Raw genomic sequence first — 15,663 nt, 5'->3', positions numbered from 1 at the left:
TTAAAAGTGCAGATAGTTTGCTTTAAGGTGAATTTATCTGTGTCACAATTACCTCCATTGAAATAAAGGTTTGGTACAATTTTATCCCAACTTTGTTCATTACAATCTTTGTTTGTTGGTTTAGTTAATGTTTTTAGGAGAATTAATGGATATATCAAAGATAATTATGAAATACATCAACAGATATATATGAAATCCTGACTGTTTTGCCTTATTAATAAAGTTTTTAAAAATAATAATTATTTTGACATCAGTTAGCCTATTTACAAGATACCTACAGAAATTGAAATAACATGACAGTTACAAAATAATTAGTAAAAGCTAGGAATTTTTGTTGATTTAAAAGAAGACCAATTTTTGGATAGAAATTTAAAAAAAAATTGTTTTGCAATCCTTAATCATTTGAAAAATGGCATTGCACAGGTCAAGACTCAAGCACTGAGAGCATCAAATAAAATGCCAAAATACTATGCAGATGTGTCCTATATGCTACTATGCAACTGAGTAGAAATAACCATGTTAAAGTCAAATGCAGCATCTCAATTACTAATCGTGCATGAAATATTTTTGTTAGTGGGAACAACACTCTTGAAAAAAATTTGCTTGCCAGCTTTTTTGCTTGAATTTTTTGCCAGGAGGGTCACCAGGCATGTGCCAGTCCCTACTGATAGGAACCATGCTTAGCTTTCAGTTCACCATATTAAATGTCTATATCAGATATTTCTAAAAATCAAAGAAAGTCTCAAGAAAGCCAGAAAAGGAATCACAAGTTGTAAATAAGAACTGACATTAAACTAAATCATTGTTTGCTATCACCTATCCAATTGCTTCATTACCCAGAGTCCATCATTGAGATAGTGGATATTTTCGACCCCTATTCCTTTGTTTTTTGCCAAGCTACAGAGGGAAAATAAAAACAAATATAAATTTTAATATGCTAAGGGGTACACTAATCGAAACACCCGGTATTCATATATAAACAGAAAATTACTTCATATGCTATTGATGTTGGTACCTTAAGTGTAGCCCAAGGTTATCTGCCCTACTACTGAAAGCTCTAATAAAACAAAATAAAACAGCCTAAATGCGACCAGAGGGAGCTCTGTCAGGGAATTAAGTTAAGACTGAAACACGATTGGAAAGTGTAGATTGTGTAAAAACCTTAATATGAAAACCAAAATGATAACATGTCTCATTTAAAAAGAAAAAAATCCAGAGCGGCAACCCACATTTCATTGTGAGTACACTAGTAAAAAGTAGTAAAAAGACCACTGATTATTTCCAATACTCCATTACAACACTGTCCCTTTGGATTAAGTTTTGTTTTTTTTAAGTTATGTTTGGTTAACATAGCTATATGCTGATTATTTTCAATTTTAAAAGTGTAAACTTTCAATTAGGGTATTTTTCAATAGTCTTGAAATTCAAAGATGATTGACATAGGTATGCATATATTGATCTAGAATATAAATAGCTACACATCTCTTTAGAGTTGTGAAAATGTTACAATACAAAAAGATAAAGAGCCTAATAATATTTTGAGCCATGTCTTATGATGATTTAAACTGCTTACATATTTTCAGATGACATCTTGGTACATCCAATGCATAAAGCATGTTCCTTTCCCTCTGCTGTGATGGCCTGGTACAAAGTTAAGGATTTGTTTCATAAAGTACTGGTGGTAAAATAACTTTTAGATGGATACTAACATTATTGAGAAAGTTTCATATTTGTCTTTATTGACAAAAAGACAAGGAAAATCAATTTCAAATACATCATTTGATATTCCTAAAAGGCTAGTAGCTGACCAAAAAGAAGTTGAAAATGTAAGATTCTCTTTATTTGCAACATTAGTATGAAAAATTCTAATAAACATAAGTCACAGAAAAACTTGTTCCAAGCATTTTGCTTGTTGGAATGATTTTAGCTCCAGGTGATTTAGCCCTTATCATTAAGAAAGCACTCAATAATAGATTTAAAGAAACGCTACCACAATTTCATTTGCTTCAGCTGGATTCAATTTGGCTCCTGGTGAAGTAAGACCAGGGCACATTATATTGGCTCCACTAAGTACAAACTTGATTGCTCCTTTATCGACTTGCTGAATGGGCAGCAAAAATGGATCTAAAATACAAAAGGGAATGTTGGCATTATATTGGTAGTCTACAAATTGCACCCAGCAGCTTGTAAGTTTCAATTTTTTTCAACCCAGTGTCTAACCTTAAAAAGTGGCAGTGAGAAGATATTGTCTAAACATCATATTCTCACATTAGCATTATTAGATTAGCTTTGAGGTCAGTGGTGGCGCCAGGGGAGGGGCTAGGGGAGCTACAGCCCCTCTGTTTAAAGCATCTAGCCCCCTCATAGATAAAATTTAAGGTTATTGTTGGAGCAAATTTGACAAAATAACATACAAAAACTGCTTATTTTAGTCATTTTAGCCCCTCGTCTGAAGTTCCAACCCCTCTGTCAGAAGATTTCTGGCACCATCTCTGTTTGAGGTTAAAGGGTTATTATTCTAATTTATACTTGGCATACCTTATTTTTAGGCACAAGAGCACACATTACAACAGGATCATCATGAGAAAGCATGTACAAGTAGGATAAGAATTTTATAGAAGTTAGAAAAATGATACATAGGTGCTTTCAAATGTATAATAAGGTTTTTCCAATGTTTCTTTTATCTATGCAATAAGGTTTTTCTAGTGCCTCCCACGGCATTAAACCTATTTCACTGTTTAAACAAACAATGCCATTTGATTTCGAGTGGTCTTAAAAACTGGTTTAATTTTTCAAAAATAATCAAGTTTAAACATCAGAATATTAATAGCTTGGTCTCTACTTACATTTGTGGATAAGTCTCAAGGATGGAATCCATGGGCCATCTCTTTGTCGAAAAAATAACAGCTCTGACTTGACTGCAATGATTTCTATGTGTTCATGACTAAAAAGAGGATTTGACAAATTTTTATCAATATTATCATATCACTTTATTTAATTGAGTTAATTGATCATAAATGTAAGTTTTCTAACTAATATTATAATAAAAATTCATTTTAAAATTTTGTCTTTTCATCAAAACAGTCTTTACAATGGTAGGCACTGTGATGCTTCCAAAAGAGGTGTGGAATATAACTCACAATAAACAGGAAATGATACATACAAAGCCAGAGAAAGGAATAATAAATAAACTGCCATTAAAATATGATAAGGCTTGGGATATATAGTCAAAAAGAGACACACCATTTGATGAGAACAATGCTTTCCTTTTTTGGTGCAATTTCATTTATCCATTTTTCCAGTGGTGGATACCGTTCAACAAGTTTTGTTCTGAGTCCTCTTTGAACTGATCCCTTTAATTGTGTGACTCCAGTAACATCATCTTTAGCAAGAAATCTGATACAAATTTGTGATAAATAGCAGTTAAATAAGCATGATTTTATCAGAATGTAGGAAAGGCAATAACAAAGCAATGAACCAAATAACGAAACTACATTCAAATGGTTAACCAAACCAAGATTTCTGGAGTGATATGATAAGGTTAGCCTCAGGCAGGCTACATTTACAGGTAGCTTAGCACAATTACAATAAGCCTTAATGACACCTTCCATCTTTCTGTTTCAAAGGTAAATCTGACCGAATGTAAAAGTCACACAGTGTAAAGGCCATGTTTACCAGTTTGCTCTGCTAAATTAGAAGCATTACCTATCATACAAAAATATGGCAATGCACAATCTCTTATCAAGATTTGAAAGCGTGTCACTTTAATTCTTTATTGATTTTTTTCAAATGATTTTTTATTGATTTTTTCTCAATGATTTTAAAGATTGACATAACTGCAGTTTTATCAGTGGTTGTTTGATTTTACATCAGAAATGAATTGCTTGTTTGCATATAGCTAAATTTTCAAGGAAAATTATTGGAAATTGTTAACAGTGCAGGAAAATAAGTGCTAAATAATTATCTAACTCTAGATGACAACACTTAAAATGCATTAAATTTTTAAAAATTATCTTGCTTAGAAATAGAGATAGGATATGATTCTTTAGCTTTAATTAAAGAATTATTCAGAATTTTTACCTACAACTTTGTTGTTGAGTGGCCATAGCTTACCAGAGTGCATGTTTTCTTTGGAACTTTAGAAAACCATACTTTAAAAGCATGGGTATAGTTAGGAATTTTAAATTTAGGGGAGGGGGACAAAAATGTATTTTTGTGATAACTTACAGAGGTAATGTACAAACATGTAAAAACCAACACAGTCATGGAAGATAGGGTTAAGAGGCAACATGTGCTCATTTTCAAACTCATTTCATCTGCACATTGCAATTTACATTGCAATATTATGAAGACCCCCCCCCCCCCCCTTACAACCATCCTATTTCAAACATATCAAATGGAATCCTACTTGGTTTGAGTCTAACCATACACGTTGCTTTTATGATAAAGATGAGCTTAAAAGTACAGTAGGTACCTATGCACAAGATCTGAATCGAAAATTGAAATCGCTCACTAGATTTACTATTGCTCTTATTTTTCTTGTTATCAAAATAGTCAATATAATTTTTCAGTGTTTCCAAGGGCTTAACAAGCATATTTTTTTCATATCATAGCTAGTCTTTTGTCAATCAAACAAAGAACAAAATTTTTTAGAAAAAGATGAAGCTAAAAGGCAGTAGGTCATATGGGAATTTATTTTTGACATGAGGGGCACCATTTCCATGAGAGCGACAGCTCTGGTCCAACATCGCTCTTTATTTCACACAGTTATCAAAAACTTCAAAACAGTTTTATTCTGGGAAAGTTACTGACATGGGATAATTTAGCTCCGGCTAACAGCAACTTTTGCAAAACAGATGGAGGCCATATGAAACCACACATACTGGTAGGGTTTGGGTCAGGATCAGTATCTGAGAGGTATGCACATGTAGGTTTGAGTGCCGCGTTATTTTGTTTAAAAGCCTAACATATTAGAGAAAGAGTGATTTTTTCTAACATTTATTATAAACATCGAAATGAATCAAAAACGAATCTGAGATGACTTTTTTGTTACAAAATATTCTCTTACATAAAAGATGAACGTTATTAAAAAGCTGTCTGTCTGGTAACTTACTTTTTAAACATGATTTTGTTCACTTTCCAAGCCCTCTCTTTCCTCTCCACAAGCACACTACAAATAAATTCGTAAGTTCAGCCTCGTATTGACCTTTACGAAATCCAATATGGCCGTAAGCGGGCAACGTGAAATCAAGCCAGGTAAAACGGATGACAAGCATGTAGAAGGAAAAAATGACTCTAAAAAGCATGAATTGCAGGCAGAATTTCGAATTGGAGAGCAGGTGCTATGCTACGAACCAGATCCGAGCAAAGCTAAAATGTTATACGAGGCCAAGGTAAAACCGTTGTTTAAATCTCGCATTCGTCCGAACTCCAAAATGACTCCAAACCAGATCAATCAATTTTATTTAACAACAAAAATTACTTACAACATAATACTTTATATATATAAGTATCAAGCATATAATTTTCACAATGGATTTCAATCATAACAGTATTTTTGAATAATACAATGATATAAGATGTTGTCCCTTCCCTAGGACACCTTAGATGAATTATAATGATAATAATAATGACAATTTTAGTTTGGTATACATTTTGATATAGTTTTAGTGAATTTTTTAAAGTTTTATTAATTTTTTAAGTTAATCATAACAATGCAGAAAAAGTATATATGAATCAAAAGGAACAAAAGAAAATAGCAGCAGGGCCGTAAATCCCGGGGGGGAGGGGGGTGGGGTTGGGGGACAGGGGACTGGACCCTCCCAAAAATCTGGAGCAAATAATTTTTTTCAGGAATTAGCTTAATTTTCTTTTAAAAAGGAATCCTGGTAGCTGGGCTAGAACTAAACTTAGTTAGAACTAAACTAAGACCAAGAACTCTCGCAACGTCAAGGGTCGAATGGTCCGTGATTACAGAATTGCGTCAAAACAGATTTGCCATGTTACGTAAAATTACAACAAATGTTTCTAGAAAATTGAAGTTTGAAAAGCTTTTGGTACACATAGCAAGGAATGTAATAAAGAAATACAAATATGTAAACTGCATTAGAAAAAAAAGAGCATGCATTACTCCTATCAATCGCTGTCGTAGATTAGCTTGGGTCAAGGCTGTTAGCCTTTGGAGTGTTGAAGATTGGGAAGATGTTGTCTTTTCTGATGAATGTCGTTTTGCTCTCAGAAATAAGGACTGTGGAAGATTGAGAGCTTGAAGGCAGTCATCAGAAAAGGATGATCCTCATTTTTTTCAACCAGTCTTTGTTAATGGTCCTTCTGTGATGGTATGGGGGTGCATCACATCAGCAGGGGTAGGAAATTTGACCGTTGTTGATGGCACAATAAATGCTGCAAAGTATTGCACCATGTTAGATGAAAATCTGCCTTTATCGTTAGAAAAATGTTTTGGTGACAAAAATATTCCCTTCATCTTCCAACATGACAATGCTTCTGCACATACTGCAAGATGCACCATGATTTATCTCCAACTCTGTGAGATCCAGCGACTCAGATGGCCATTCCAAAGTCAAGATCTGAATCCCATTGAAAACGTGTGGGGTTATATAAAACGCAAATTGAAGAATAATCCTCCTAGAAATACAGCTGAACTCATCAAAAAAATATTTGAAATATGGGAAAATGTTCCAAGGCAGTACATCAAACGCTTGTACTAATCAATTCCAGCCAGACTTGCTGCTCTGAAGAAAAATGTGGCTATTTGACCAAGTACTGAAAGATATTTCTGCTTACAAGCACGTTTAAGAACTGTTGAAATGTTATGATTGTTTTATATTCGATCGGTGGCACCTACATGCAAATATTTTTCTCAACTGAGAGTAAACACATTGTATTTCTCTTTTTTCGAAAATATTTGTTTCTCAAGAACGAATTTGTAAAGAATTACACTGTTTCATTGGTCAATTTAAACTTGACTTCTTATGACCTGACTTTGCTGCACTTTGTTGATTTGACATCAGTTGATTTGCATAACATTTCTATTGCAATGGCTTCTTATTTGAACAAAAAATGAAAACAGCTGAGAAGAGCAAAAGTTTTGCAACATTTTAATGTCTTTGTTAATTTTGGAAGGGTTTATCAAAAAATTATTATCACTAAGTTAAAAAGTGGTTATCGCCAGCCTAACTTTTGTTTTCCTCTGAAAGCGCAATCGATCTTCGAACTGTCCGCGTACCTTTGTGAGGGGAGTGTATTAGAATGCTAGAATTTTTCCCTCCCCAACGTCTGTGACTAGAGTTTTGGCATGACTCTTCCCTTACCAAATTTCTCCCAAGAAACAATAATCTGTGTTATTCTGAGAAACGTTGAGTTATCTATCCTGAGCGGTATAGAATTCTGTTAAACTTGGTCAGGGAGATGTTTTTTTAGCCTCTCTAGAAGGTATGATTTCAAAACTTTTCTTTCACGTCCGACCCAACCATGGTGGGTCCTCCTATGTCATTAAACTTCATTCTTAACACCACGGGTTCAATTTTGTGCTGCCTTTTTCTGAAAATGTTATCCATCAAATTTTATGAAAGTCACATCCTGAGGAATATCTGTAAGTACCTTCTATAGAGGTGAAAAATTCTTAGAAAATCCAATAATCTTGATTTTTATTTCTAAGTCGTCCCCCCCCCCCCCCCAAATTGACATGACAGATTTCCGGCCCTGAAGAGCAGGAAAGGGATTAGGAGGAGGGGCTGAGCGGTAATATACAAATTATGATACTTGTTTTGGATGGAAAAAAGGTTGATTGTAAGTCAATTGTAACAAATTTTTGAAGCTAAAGCTTATTTGCTTCAGCAGAATAGCTTTGCAAGAGGTAATTACAGAAAAGCTTGCAAAAAGTAATTTTGCTGTGTGTTGATTTTAAATCTAGTGGAACTTGATTCCAAACCTTTGCACCATTGAAGGCCAGAAATTTTTTTCACAGGTCAGTTCTAACAGTTGGCAGGAAAAAACTACTGCCTGTAGCATGACCGGTTTTGTAGTTATGCCTTTTGTTGGCTTTTACAAAATGTTTATTTGGACTTGATTAATCATTATCATTGTACATGAATTTAGCTGTTTCCAGTTTAAAGCAATCTTCAAATTTTAGAAGTTCAAGTTCGGAAAATAAAGGAGTAGCTTTAGATTTCAAATCTTCAAAGCACATTATTCTAACAGCCTTGTTTAAGCTAGAGTTGATTAGTCAGATATCTAGGATCATTACCCCAATCTGTAATTGCATAATTAATATGAGGAGTGATGAAAGCATTAGAAAGTTTTTATCAGAGAAAAAATGCTAGACTATTGTCAGCAAAAAGATGGAATTTCAAAATTTCTGAACAAGTTGACATGTCATTGATATATAAAAGAAAGAGTAGAGGGCAGAGGGACGCCATTGATGAAGACTTTCTGGATCAATCAGAGAGATATGATTTGAACCAATCTAAAGCAGTTTCTCTAATTCCATAATGGTGAAGCTTAGATATTAACATCTCATGATCAACTGTGTCAAATGATTAGTCATTGTAAGATCTAAGAAAATGCAGCAAGAAATTTCTTTATGTGTAAGACAGGGGTGTCAGACTAAGTTTTGGGTGCCACCAGCAAAACCTTAGATCACAGGCAGGCCAGATGGTTAATTACAAAATGTATTGGCAAATTTTGTAGTTAACTGTAAATGAATTACATGAAAAATTGTTTTAAAAGTTACATGAAAATTTTGTAAAAAATGATCTATCCAAAATGCTACATTTCTGTGTGCAGAGTTTTTTCACATCAGGCATTTAAACTGTTAGCTAATGTCAAAGAATTTCATGTAATGTTCGTCAATAAACTTTGAATTTATATGTTATATGATCAAATACGTTTGCATAATGATGACAAGTATGACCAATACCAAATTTTGATAATTTTGGCGCGAATGGCACTCCATAGACATAGTGCAGGGGTCAAATTTCTAAAAAGTTATGGCCTTAACAAGGGCCAAAGAAGATGCCCTGAAGGAACACATCTGGCTTGCAGGCCATATGTTTGACACCCTTATTGTAAGAGAACAGGAATGTCTAATCAAATGTGTAATTTAATGTTGCATTGTAAATTTTGAACCTGCCATTTTACCAATGACAAAAAGGCTCATGACAACATTGTCACACAACTTTTACCTCCCCTAGTCTTAATGTGCATCAAAAGACTTTTATAAATCTGCCTACTTTTGTTTTAACACATCTTTGCAGAAGGCTCATGATTCCTCTCAAAAGATTCAAACAGGAGAGCTGTTTGGTCAGAATCATAATTCATCACAATCACAATCAATCAAGGCTGAGATTGGGGCAACATGCAGACCTGAGTTTGTTCCTAATCCAGGCAAATTTAATTTGGATGAATTATGAATTAACCAATTTTGTTGCTATGGTAGATATAAATTATGAGATCTCCTTTGTTACAGGTGCTTGAGGTAGATGTCACAAAAGATGAAAAAGGAAATAAAGTTCCAGAGTTTTTTATTCATTTCATTGGGTGGAATAAAAGGTACAAATACGATATGCATCTAATCATTATTGTCATTGCAAGGAAGTAATGGATAGTTTGCTAAAATATTTTTACAGAAGCCAAGTATTTGAATTTTTATGGTATTTGGACCCAAATAATACTAGTTATCCATACTCATGCCATATGACAATTTGCATGCCTGTCTTCCATTATCAGCAAAACTTGAAAATATTTGTTCCTTTCGAATATTTTGCAAGGCTCATTTTTGATGACCTTGGCCTTTGAAGGCCTTGTTTTTTAAATGTTCAAAATTTCTACTATAAATTTTGGTGCCACAAACAGAAACTCAACCCATCCAAAATTTTGCCAACTTTTTTTAGGTAGTCTACCATTTGTATGGTATATATTTATGGTTTGCATTTTACTTTATGGCACCTCACTTTAATTTTTTGATGTTGCATTTTTTTGCCTGTCTCACAACATTTTTTCTTGATTAAAAGGCTATTTTAAAAAGCACTATTGTCGCATGAATAATTTGACTTGAAAACAGACCAACCTCTCTTAAATGTGGAAAAACAAAAATGGAATGACAGAGTGTATATTTGCCTAGAAAGTCTCCTCCTCCCAGGGGCAATTCCCATGCATTGGTCGCTCCCATCCTAGCTTGGCTTAATTCATTAGCAACAGCATATCAACTGCAAGCCTGAGACAGAAATATCACAAAGAAGCAGTATGATGTGCACACAAGCCCATTATTGATTCTTGTGCAAATTTAATGCCCTATTATTATTGTAAAAACTGACAGTACTGAATGCGATATTATCAAGTGGTTTCTTGGAAAGGCAGCACAAGTCATGAAGTTGATTTCTTTTAGCTGGGACAGATGGGTCTTAAGTGACAGCGTATTGAAAGACTCTGAGACAAACAGAAGTTTGCAAGCAAAGCTCTACGAAAAAGCACTTGGGTATGTTCTTCATTTTGTTACCAATACAATAGAAAAGTTTTGATTCAACTCATAAACAATGTAATTTTTGGCTTGATAGATGCATAAAACCTGCACTGTGATTCTTGATATATTCAAATTTTTTAATTTTGTCAGCAGTAATTATCTAATTCAAAATCATGATGACAATAAATTATACCCGCAACTGATCGTAGTTTGTGTATGGGAAGTTTTAAAATGTACAGGATAATTGAAAATTTTTCCTTTGTGGTGTTGTAAAGTTGAAACCTATATGTAAAATGAAATAAGTCAGTTTGGTAGGCCAAATAATTATATACTTCCTAACCAAACAGCCTCTTGGCAGGATATTTTTTCATGGTTTTCCCTTTTTCTTCGTTTCATTGTCTCAGTAGTGTTTGTCGAAAATTTAATGAGTTTCTTTTGCAAAATTATCGTATTTGAAATTTTTTCTAACAATTTGATTTTCATATGATAAACAGGCCGAAAAAGAGACCTAGAGCAAGAAAGCGGAAACAAGATGACGACTTTGAATCTATAGAAACAAACAGCCAATCAAATCAAAGTACAGCAAATAGCTCGCAAGCAGAGGTATCCATAAATTCAGATCTATTTTTTATCTCTGCTGTAGTTTTCATTTCCGTAACAAGCGACTTCGATATGTCAGTAAAAACATATCTTTCAAAAACAGTTTGCTTTTCTCATTTAACTTTTCTCAAATATTTCTATCACAGGGGGAAGAATCTTCAGATTTGCCTGTTGTTTGTATCAGCATTCCTCATATCCTGAAATGCAAACTGGAGGACGATTGTTATCTCATCAAAAGAAGAAAAAGGGTTTGTATCCATTCAAACCCAATAGTAACCTAAAGATTTTCATCGCCTATTTCTCAGCATGAAAACGAGATATCACCTTAAAATCTTGCCGAGTTCTTCAGCTCATCATTACACAAAGCTTTAGATTTGAGCTTTTATTTATTTAAAAGTAAACTGTTTTGCAAAATCTCTTGCTCTGTATTTTCGTTAGAAACTTTACGTTTGTCCTATGTACTATTTGGTTTTTGAACCCTTATTGTAGTTAGATTTTAGGTGAAACATTATCCGATTGTTTATTGTAGTTACTCAAGCTACCAAGAGCGCCCAGTGCCCTGAAGATTCTTACAGATTTCTTGGAATTTTGTGAATTGCACGAAGCAAACGAGAGTTTGGACGAGGTTTCATATTTACGAAACGTGAAGTGAGTTTTTTCAAATGGCAGCCAAACCTAAATACTTTAGTTTTAGCGCAAAAATTCATCGTATTTTATAACCTAACTTTTTGTTATTGCTTTCAAATTTGTAAGACGCGCTATTTTTAATGAACAGTCTTTCATGAAGGGCATTTTTCCATTTGGTTGAACCTCTGACGCATTTCGAGCATGACGCATTTCTTTTTCATTGCAGCATTGAAATTGTTCGAGAAATGGTCCAGGGTTTGCAGACGTACCTCAACTTTACGCTGTCAGCTTTGCTGCTTTACAATTTTGAGCGGGAGCAGTATTCTCACATTTTTCCAGATAAACAATTTACTGCTATACCTAGTCCGTTAAAGTTAATAAATACAAAGTTTGATGACACACTTCAAAATTTGCCAGCTACACCGTCAGAATCGAGTGCAAGTCCACGTAAAAAACGGGGACGAAGATTCAAAAGAGTCGTCTCTAGAGAAAAGCAAGAAAAATGCTCAGGCGCAGAAGGTTCGGGAGTGGGTGGACGGTTTTCTTCAGGGGTACTTGGTATTAGAAATGAGAAACTGGATCATCTGAAATCGCCTCCAAGGCGCAGGGGGAGGCCTAGCTTGAAAAGAAAACTGGAACCACCTGTGAGTGATAACATGCCAGCTGACGGGCAAGTTAGCACAAGGGTAAATCTTTCTTAATGTATTTTCATCTGTTTTATGCTAGTTTTGGCGATAGTAGCCCATTTTTTCTATTCAAGAGTTTCTATTCACCTTTAGGTATATCCATCTAAAGACTACCTCCTTGAGCCTTAGGTCTAGGACTTGAGCGCTCAGATAGCTGTTTTTGCCTTGTAGACAACCTGGGTATAGTGTAGGTTTTGACTAAATTGCTCATAGGTTTTTCGAAATATGATTGGTAATTAAACAGTATGGACTGTAAGTAAACCTCCAATGAGTCACATGCTCTACGAAATATCAAATTTTATGTTATTAAATCTTCTAGGGATTCTGTTTAAACTAATTTAGGCCCTGGCTCTGCTGCAAATTGCTCTTGCATTAATGATTTTTTATGTCGTAAAGTAAAGGTTAAAATTAGTTTTGATTCGAAGGGATCTGGAAAGTAGGCGAAAAAATGATAAGGCAGTGCACTTAATAACTAGTTTGTTAGTTTTTGCCAGGTGGCTAGCCTTATATTTCATTATATTGAAGCTAAATGTAAGCTAATAAACTGTTTTGCTTATATTCACATGCAGGTTGGTAAACCTACGGAATTTCGAATTTCAGCAAATGTTGTAGCTCTGGACAAAGTTTCTAGAACAGATTCGCATGCAAGTGAAGCCAAAGCAGAGCAAGCTGACAGTGATCTTGGCCCAAAAGACCACACTGTCGATGAAGCCATAGATTCATCTCAGGTACACGGCACTAACAGAGAAAAGGGAGATGATGCACCAGCTAGCGGTGGAACAGTTGTGACAAATGAGGAAAACATCACAGTTGATCAAACTTACGGTGCAGTGGAAGATACATATTTTTGTATTTGAGCAATATTATTAGCTAGAAACGTTATTAATGATAAGCTTTATAAGCCTATCTGGTGTTAAAGGCGTTGAAAGTGTTTTGAAATTTGGATTTTGATATACTTTGCTATTGTTTTGCCAATTTCGTCTCACTTAAAGCGGGTTATTGTACTTGCTGAAGAAATCTTAATTCGATTCTTTAGATTCCGAAGGTGCCATTCGAAATCTCCGCCCAAGAAGGTCTATTAACTCAGAAGCTCACCCTAGACCTTCGAGTAAAAGCTCTGCTTCAAAAGAACAACATGCCATGCCTGTTGGTGCATCTGCTAGCTCTATGATGACGTCAGAAACCACTGCCCCGCAGCCAATGACTTCAGACCAGATGCAAGACCTACCGGTGCGTATAGCCAAACTTATTCTCTCTTTTTAGATCACCGAGATGATAGTCGAAAAAATGAATAGAAAGGAAAGTATTATCCTTTTCCCCAGTTTAAAGGTGATACTTCAGCTATTACAATATGCAACAACTTTGAATAGAAGGTGTTGAGATGTGGTATGCTTACTTCCTGTCATGTGCTTGTCTTGAAACAATATTTGCAAACAGAAGATTCTTTTTTGGTAGGAATCTCTTTCCCGTTGTATCTCAAAAGAGCAAGAGTCGTCATTCTCGCCTTTTCCATTAAGTGCGGTGGATTCAAAAAGTCCTGCTGAGATTTATGGCGCGGAACATCTGCTACGACTGTTTGGTGAGAAAATTCTTCTTGTATCTATTCCACACGTATAAGAAAATGTTGTATAAGAGTAAGGATATTTGCTAATCCACACACTTTTCTTTGCAAATTAAAAATTTCCTTTTAGCTCCCAATTGATAATTGACCTGATATTTATCACGATAATTGACGAGATAGTTGTCTGTAGCGCAATGTGAAAGATTTTCGTACTGTTTTGTAGTGTGAGGTACGGCTTAGGGCCATGTAGAGCGGGGCTGCCTTCTTTTGGCTGTTGGGCTGCCGCAACCTTGAGGGACGCTGCGGGCTGGGTGCCGTCTGGGGGGTTTTGGTGCATGGCTCTTGCAACGGCGGGATCCGGGTTCCGCTTGACGGGCTCCCTGGATGGGGCCTGATGTATGGTGTTCTGTGGGTTGGTTGTGGCTCTGTGGCTGGGGCGGCTTTGCTCTGCATGGTTTTTCGTTGTACCTCAATGTAACGTAGTGTTGATTGGTAAGGCGTGGTGTAGTGTTATGTTGCGTTCTTTTGTTAGTTAATTTAGAGATTATTGTTAAAATTCATTGTAAGTGCCATTCTTAGTGGGGACTAGACGATCATGTGTCTTTTCCCGCTATGATTGGCTCAGGTTATTGTATTGTAGTTTCTTTTAATATTCTATATAAAAAAATATTTATCATGCTAAATGTTTTAACAATGCTAATCATCATGAGTTGCTCTGTACAAAAAGGAAGGGGCAGAAACAAAAGACCTCTGCATATGCTCTTCTGAAGGCTAGGGGTCACGGGCTTCGAGTGCCTCTTCTCTTCTCAAGCTTCTTTAGCCCCTATGATAGGAGAAGTTATGGTGATTAACTTAGTTGACTTGAATTTGTGAAAACGCCACTAGATTAGGCACTCAGCTTTATTTTTCTTTAACTTTTAGTGAAATTGCCATCGTTGATCTGTCGAACAGAACTGGACACTAGAAAAAGAATTTTGCTAGTCGAATATTTGGAGAAGTTTTTAAGGTACTATTCTATTGACTTTTTTTTATATGCAATTTTTTTAACTTGAGCTGGTTGAAGTAATGCCAGATTTCATCAGTTTTAAACCATGGCCTTAAAAGTTGTTTGAATGTACTTATTCCATGAAAAATAAGTAGAGTTCTCGCCGACGTAGAATTCTTATTACACTTTACCCATTTACGAGTGGGTCATGGATCAGCTGAGTTACCTCGAAGAACCATCTTACTCTGAAACCGACAGTTGCAAGTCAGAGAAAAAGTACTTGTGGTTTTCGGACTCTTTGTGAGATAATTTGCTTCAAGGCCTGATTTTATAGATGCTATAAGCCATAATGTGCTCACTACCAAACTTTTTTCTCAGGTATATTGCAGAACGAGCCAACTCGCTATTCGACTCAAGCCACTATTCTGAATCAGTAATTTAACTTCAAGAGATGACATGTTTTTCACGTTATCATTTGGCCTCTCTCTGCACAAGTATGGACCTTTTTTATTTATAGTGAACCTTAGTATATTTCTTTATATCGCAGCTAATTATTCCTATAACATATGAATTTCTTTTGTGTTGCTCATACATGCTGCAAATCTATATGCTGCAAGCAATTCGAGGCAGTTCTGCCTGCAAAGTACAAGTGCGGAGGTGTCAAACAAATTTCTAATCTGGAAATTTTTAATGCTTCCTTTCCCTGGAATCTTTGGTTGGGTAT

General features: G+C 35.2%; 2 protein-coding genes across 2 annotated transcripts; one reads left to right on the top strand and one right to left on the bottom strand.

The window, feature by feature from the left end:
- Window positions 1-465: 465 nt before the first annotated feature.
- LOC135686855 (malignant T-cell-amplified sequence 1-like) lies at window positions 466-5,253 on the bottom strand. The gene is made up of 6 exons (XM_065203218.2): window positions 5,114-5,253; window positions 3,244-3,396; window positions 2,847-2,944; window positions 1,991-2,124; window positions 1,574-1,641; window positions 466-897 (listed from the first exon to the last, which is right to left on the bottom strand). The coding sequence occupies exons 1-6, from the start codon at window positions 5,122-5,124 to the stop codon at window positions 813-815; spliced, it is 549 nt and encodes a 182-aa protein (XP_065059290.1). The 5' UTR covers window positions 5,125-5,253; the 3' UTR covers window positions 466-812.
- Window positions 5,223-15,504, top strand: LOC135686252 (uncharacterized). The gene is made up of 12 exons (XM_089109097.1): window positions 5,223-5,393; window positions 9,488-9,570; window positions 10,406-10,495; window positions 10,975-11,083; window positions 11,227-11,328; window positions 11,610-11,728; window positions 11,934-12,393; window positions 12,963-13,218; window positions 13,430-13,623; window positions 13,849-13,972; window positions 14,876-14,960; window positions 15,318-15,504. The coding sequence occupies exons 1-12, from the start codon at window positions 5,223-5,225 to the stop codon at window positions 15,379-15,381; spliced, it is 1,857 nt and encodes a 618-aa protein (XP_088965223.1). The 3' UTR covers window positions 15,382-15,504.
- Window positions 15,505-15,663: the final 159 nt, after the last annotated feature.

Source organism: Rhopilema esculentum, chromosome 6 (assembly GCF_057945365.1).
Source record: "Rhopilema esculentum isolate cy_ngs chromosome 6, ASM5794536v1, whole genome shotgun sequence".
NCBI lineage: Eukaryota > Metazoa > Cnidaria > Scyphozoa > Rhizostomeae > Rhizostomatidae > Rhopilema > Rhopilema esculentum.
Note: the sequence above shows the minus strand (reverse complement) of the source record. Positions and strands in the feature narration are given on the sequence as shown.

What these genes read in the sequence shown, in the direction of transcription:
- LOC135686252 (XM_089109097.1), top strand. Translation starts at nt 5,223, where the DNA reads ATGGCCGTAAGCGGGCAACGTGAAATCAAGCCAGGTAAAACGGATGAC. An exon ending in TTCATTGGGTGGAATAAAAG is followed by an intron (nt 9,571 to 10,405) that starts GTACAAATACGA and finishes GATTTCTTTTAG; the next exon opens with CTGGGACAGATGGGTCTTAA. An exon ending in TATTTGGAGAAGTTTTTAAG is followed by an intron (nt 14,961 to 15,317) that starts GTACTATTCTAT and finishes CTTTTTTCTCAG; the next exon opens with GTATATTGCAGAACGAGCCA.
- LOC135686855 (XM_065203218.2), bottom strand. An exon ending in CTGAAGCAAATGAAATTGTG is followed by an intron (nt 1,642 to 1,990) that starts GTAGCGTTTCTT and finishes ACTTTGTACCAG; the next exon opens with GCCATCACAGCAGAGGGAAA. An exon ending in AAGATGTCATCTGAAAATAT is followed by an intron (nt 898 to 1,573) that starts GTAAGCAGTTTA and finishes TTCCCTCTGTAG; the next exon opens with CTTGGCAAAAAACAAAGGAA.